The sequence below is a fragment of the Dipodomys ordii genome, unplaced genomic scaffold, assembly GCF_000151885.1.
Source record: "Dipodomys ordii isolate 6190 unplaced genomic scaffold, Dord_2.0 Scaffold19, whole genome shotgun sequence".
Taxonomy (NCBI): Eukaryota; Metazoa; Chordata; class Mammalia; order Rodentia; family Heteromyidae; genus Dipodomys; species Dipodomys ordii.
The window spans coordinates 16,128,831-16,134,815 of record NW_012267235.1 but is presented as its reverse complement, the minus strand read 5'-3'; the positions used below and the strand labels follow the sequence as shown (position 1 = coordinate 16,134,815).

The 5,985-nt window shown below is 48.5% G+C and overlaps 1 protein-coding gene across 2 annotated transcripts in view; it reads right to left on the bottom strand.

Annotated features, from left to right (window-relative positions):
- Positions 1–1,307: 1,307 nt before the first annotated feature.
- The window catches only part of P2rx5 (purinergic receptor P2X, ligand gated ion channel, 5), a 19,062-nt gene continuing 14,384 nt past the window's right edge, over positions 1,308–5,985 (bottom strand). For both annotated transcript variants that reach the window (XM_013013240.1, XM_013013241.1), the window contains 3 exons: positions 5,460–5,542; positions 3,853–4,011; positions 1,308–1,665 (listed from right to left, as the gene is read on the bottom strand). In XM_013013240.1, coding sequence (XP_012868694.1) covers positions 1,596–1,665; positions 3,853–4,011; positions 5,460–5,542 — 312 coding nt within the window. In that variant the 3' untranslated portion in view covers positions 1,308–1,595. The remainder of the gene's footprint in view (positions 1,666–3,852; positions 4,012–5,459; positions 5,543–5,985) is intronic.

Here is a 5,985-nt window from a genome sequence, read left to right as displayed (position 1 = left end):
GGGTCATGGCTGCTGAAGTTCAAAGGCCCAGAGTTCAAGCCCTACTACTGGCACACACACACAAAAATAACAATATTACCTAGTCAAAATAGTTAATTAAAATAAAGTGAGCATAGTGTTGCTTTTGTGATGGGAATGAGAGAGAACAATCCCCCTGCTCTCAAGACAGCATGGGTAAGTCTAACCTAGAACACCCCTTCTGATCAAGTTTACTTCCTCTCACTCCCAACTAGAGCTTCCCAAATAGAGTGCTTGCAAATCCCGTCAGGATCTTGAGCAGAGGCAGGTTCTGTTTTGGTAGGACAGGGGAAGGGCCTGAGACTGCATTGCTCACTGGCTTCCTGGAGACACTGACCCTGCTGGTCCACAGACCCCATTTTGAGTTACTGGACTCTCCAGCCCTTAAAAGTCTGTAGCTTAGGGCTGGGAAGGTGGCTCAGTGGTAGAGCGCTTGCCTTGCATGCCTGAGGCCCTGGGTTCAATTCCTCAGCACCACATAAGCAAAAAGAAAAAAGCCGGAAGTGGCACTGTGGCTCAAGTGGTAGAGTGCTAGCCTTGAGCTGAAGAGCTGAGGGATAGCGCCCAGGCCCAGAGTTCAGGCCCCACAACCGGACCCCCCCCAAAAAAAGTCTGTAGCTTAGAGTGGGGCATTTGACATGGGGAAGGTGGGGCAGCAGACTGGGAGTGAGGGCTCCCTATCAACTTTGCGCCTGCTCAGAGAGCATTATCCTTCATTTCATTAGCAGCACCTCAGCCCAGGCATCTAAGAAGAGTGGGCTGGGTGCAGCTAGTCAGAGCCAGCCCCACAGAACAGCAAGAGCCAACCGTACACAAAGAGGCATCTCTCACTTCAGCCGGTCATTATTCCCAGAGCTTCCTGGACCTGCGATGGGTGGCAAAATGGAGCAGAGGCTTCCCTGCCACCCTTTCCTCACCAAGCCTCTGCAGCTGACCTCTTCCCTTAAGCGCCAATTGCTTCCTGATTGGCGCAGCCTTTTCCCAGTTGCCTCCTGAACCACTTTTAAAAATTTATCCCTGGGAGTACACCCAAATGTCCCTTGGGATCTTGTACAAAGGATTTTTCTAAACAAGCATCATTCTCTACAGGGTCTTGTGAAAACTGTTAAGTTAGCAACAAGAGGAGGGCTAGGTACCCAGGCTGGCTGTCATGTCTCTGTAGGCTCTGGAGGGAGTTATATGAGTATCTCTTCCCTAAGAACCAGGTTAGCAGCTCATTTAAGCATCTCTAAGAAAGCACCCAGCAATAGGCATGCTTTAATGCACATTTTCTGCATAGATGAGTGCATTTCCATTCAGGAGAAATCATACCACTCTAGCATTGCCAGGCCTATGGCGGGCCCTTTCCCTGGGTGCCTGCCCCAGGGCTCCTCTTCTGGATTTGAACTGCTCTAGTCACAGAAGGTCTTCCCCTTCACACAAGAAAAGGCTTAGAGTAGGACTCTAAAAAGCAGGAGTGATGGCTTTTCCAGAAAGTCCCTGTCCAATCCAGGCACAGGGATGCCTCTTCTCAGTTAAGAGCTGTGAACTCTTCTGGCCCCAACATCTTCAAATCTACTCTTGGCCAGAAGTTCTGGCTACGTCTCTACAGTCTGCAAGATCTGCCGCTGTTTCTCATTCACCGTGGCGTCCTCATGGAGCCCAGACCTATTGGTAAAAGAAAGGACACACAAAGGCAGAGAAGACTGACAGGTCACTGTCTCCCAAAAGGTAGGAAGCACACAGCAAGCAGCCTCAGCCTATCGCAGGCAACAAGTAGTGTTAAGAGCATTTTGAAAGAGGTGCACCCTGGGTTCATTGCAGCATTATTTACCATAGCTAAGATAGATGCTCCAACCTAGATGCTCCTCAGTAGATGAATGGAACAAGAAAATGTGGTACACACACACACACACAGTGGAATTCTATGCTTCCATCAGAAAGAATGACACCACCCCATTCATAAGGAAATGGAAAGACTTGGAAAAAATCATATTAAGTAAGCAAGACCCAAAGAAACAGACTGCACGGTTTCCCTCATTTGTAATAATTACTATATGTCTAGGATAGTCCAAGAAGAGGATCACAGTAGCTCAATAGCTATGTACATATGACCATATAAGATGATGCTAAGTGAAATGAACTCCAAGATATGGAAACGAGAAGTTGGTCTTTGTTGTTGTTTTTAATGTACTCTGTGAAGTTATTTCTTTTTTCTTTCATTCTCTTTTTCCCCTATGGTTTATCCCCTCTTGTTACTGTATTTGATTTTGGTACCCTGGGTATTATAAATACGTTTATCTGAATTAGGAAAGGGAAGGGGAACAACAAAATGGTAAGACAAAGGACAAAGGGAGAACCAATGCAACAGTGATACTCACAAGACACTATGTTGGAAATGATCTGTACAACTTGGAGGGAGTGTTAGGAGGAGGGAAAGTAGGAGAAAATGAGGGAAGAGGAACAAGTCTGACAAAAAATGTACTCCCTACCTTACTTATGTAACTGTAACCCCTTTGTTTATTACCTTGACAATAAAATTAAATTAAACAAAAAGAGGCACACCCTGTTGGGGTTCCTGGACACTTCCCAGACACAAGGAAATCCTCAGGCTGAGGCCTATGGGCTGCTGCTTAGTAATGAGCAACAGTAACTGTGGTGGCAGCCAGCCAAAACCCAGCCATTCCACCCTCTCCCCCCCCCATTAGGTAAGATGCTCCCAGATGTACCAAGACAGTGACAGTCAAAGCAGGGAACGCGGGGACAGATCGGGATAGCCAGTCTGGCCCTGCTGTTTCAGTTCTCAGTCTCCTGTTTTGTTTTGTTTTTTCTTTCACTCTGTCCCAGGCTGTTTCTCTGCCCTTCTTCTGCCCTGGCCCAGATTCAAGCCTAAGGCTGCCAAACCCTGAGTCAGCAAGGACTGAAAGCTAAGGGCAGTAATGCTGTCCCAGGCCAGGAAACTCCATGGGTTGTGGCTTACAGGAAGGAGGCACAGAGCCCAAGCCTAACTGCAGAGCAGGCACCTGTCTAGCCCCACACTGGAAGGAACTATTAAAGGAGCCTGGCTCAGGGAGCTCTCCCTGTAATCCATCCTAGCTAATAAGGCTGAAAATCTGAGGGTCATGATGGTTCAAAGCCAACCTAGTCAGGAAAGTCCATGAGACTCTTACCTCCAACTAAAGACCAAAAAAGCCAGAAGTGGAACTATGGTTCAAGTGGTAGAACACCAGCCTTAAGCTACACAGCTAAGGGATAGTGCCCAAGCCCTGAGTTCAAGCCCCAGTTCCAACACACACACACACACTATTTACTGAAGAAAAGAAAACAACAAAGCAGAGAACACAACTAGGCAGCAGTGGAATCTTATTTGAAAAACAAAAAAGGTCAAGCTGAGCAGGAATTCAGGGCAGTACCCCAAGGAAGAGCAGCTCAAGAATATCCACAAAGAAAAGGACCAAGGGGAGTAGCTTGCTGGGAAGGTGGGGGAATGGGGAGCTTGAGCAGGTAAGCACACTGCTTGGAGAACAAGAGCTGAAGATCGGCTACTTTCATTCAAATACCAACTCTACCATTTATTAACTGTGGGGCTTGAGCAAGTTGTGTAACCCTTTTTGTGCTTTGGTTTCCTCATTTGTTAGGGCCTATCTATGTCCTCATTAAGTTGTACCAACAAGTTAATATATACTAATAGCTCAGGGCAGTGTTGGTTGGGAGAGGCTTGAGGGTCTGGAAAGTTAGGAACTATGTAGCAAGATGCTTGCTTTGCAGGGGGACTCAGGGGTCCAGTCCATGGGCAGCACCCTAGCAACCCCCACATTGGGGATTCCAATCATCATCTTCCCAGAAGCTCCTCACCTGGCAGGCCGGAGGATCTGTGGGTCCAAACTGCCATTCTGCTTCCAGCTGCTGTTTCTGGGCTGCTCAAGGGGCAGATCCCCCTCCAGGGGCTCATCCTCCTCTAGCCCCTGCTTCATCGCTTCACCCTTGGATTCCAGAGACCTGTCCTCTCGGCCCCTGGGCAGAAGGATATGACCCATTAACCTAGCCCAGGCCTGCTGCTACCAACATCCACCCTCCATCTTCCAGGGGTACAGCCTGCAGCCAGGTGGGGCTCAGAGCTCAGGCTACAGCTGGAGTTAACCCAAGCAAACCACTCAGGCCCCACTTCTGGAACCCACCATCATAGGCTGAGGGAACATCCAGGTGTCTGTTCCAGGATATTATTTTGTTGTTGTTGTTGGCTATGGGGCTTGAACTCAGGGTCTGAGCACTGTCTCTGAGCTTTTTCTGCTCAAGGCTAGTGCTCTACCACTTTGAACCACAGCACCATTTCCGGCTTTCTGATGATTAATTGGAGATAAGAATCTCACAAAGGGCTGGGAATGTGGCTCAGTGGTAGAGTGCTTGCCTAGCATGCATGAAGCCCTGGATTTGAGTCCTCAGTACCACATAAGCAGAAAAAGAGAAGTGGCACTGTGGCTCAAGTGGTAGAATGGTAGCTTTGGGCAAAAGAAGCTCAGGGACAGTGGCCAGGCCCTGAGTTCAAGCCCCAGGACTGGCAAGAAAAAGAATGTCTCACAGACTTTCCTGCCTAGGACCGTGATCCTCAGATCTCAGCCTCCTGAGTAGCTAGGATTACAGCTGTAAACTACTAGTGCCCAGCTCAGGGTCTTAGCACCTCTTGAAAGATTTCTCAAGGAGAAAGAGCACCCCAATCACATGGATCCCCTTACTATGATCTGCTGCTCTATATATACATACATGCACCCCGCACCCATGCACACATGCATCCCACATGCATACATACATATGTGCACACATATGCATGCACACACATGTATGTGTGCACATCACAAAGCCCACTCAAGAGACCTTGGAAGAGGTTCCAGAGGAGGAGGAAGGGGAGAGGCATTCATTTTCCCCTTCCCTTGTCATTCATCTTCAAAGCCCCACCCTCTAGTACAACCAAGTACAAGAATCACAAATCACAAGTGTTGGGAGGCCCTCTGCTACGGGAGGGGAACTGCTAGCCTCCAACCACATAAGGTCCATGAGATCATTTGGTACCAGATAGGACAGACATAGGTCTTCCCCCATGCACCTCATCTACTGTTGTCTGATACTGATAATTTCATATGGTCCTAAACATGATGCATAGCCCTTGGCAGGAAAAAGTTTCCCTACCCCCGGACCAACATTCATCTGAGGCCTCTTATCAATACTCATCTTGCAGACAGAGAAATTGAGGCCCAAAGAGGCCTGGGAGTGATCACAGAGACTGTGATGCTGAGCCTGCAAAGCGGACCTTCAGCAAGATGGCCTGAGGCAGCCTCTCCCTCTGGAAGCTCTGAGGTAGTACCCTGTTCTATGGACAGCCACACCCAACATTCCACCTCCATACCCTAACCCCACGACCCACCAGGTGAAGATAAGCTGGCACGCAGGAAGGAAGACTCACTGACCTTACTTCCTCATATTTCTTGTCTCGGTAAAACTCTCCCGTTTTGATGATATAGATGAGTACAAGGTCACAGAAGAAAGCCCCCTGCAAAAAGAGTTGGTGGGGGGGAGCTGACCCAGAATCCTAGCTTCCTATTGTTTGATTCCACAACAACACCCAAGATGAGGGAGTTATCATGGCCCCATTTAGCTCAAGAGGAAACAGGACCCAGAATGGAACACCACTGTCCAGGGCCACAGAAGGACCTGTGGTCAACTCAAAGTTAGACTAAAGTGCTGCCACCAATCCCATGCATTACCTTGAGCAGCTCCAATGCTTTCACCACATTTGTCAAGCATCCGGCACATTTCTGTACTACACCAGGGTACAAGGAAGACACTGACCATACAAACCTTCTAAAGAACCACCTCTGCTGCACAAAGCAAGGAAATTGGGCTGGGGAGGGGGCTCAGTGGTAGAGCACTTGCCTTGCATGCATGAGGCCCTGGGTTCGATTCCTCAGCACCACATAAGCAAAAAGAAAAAAA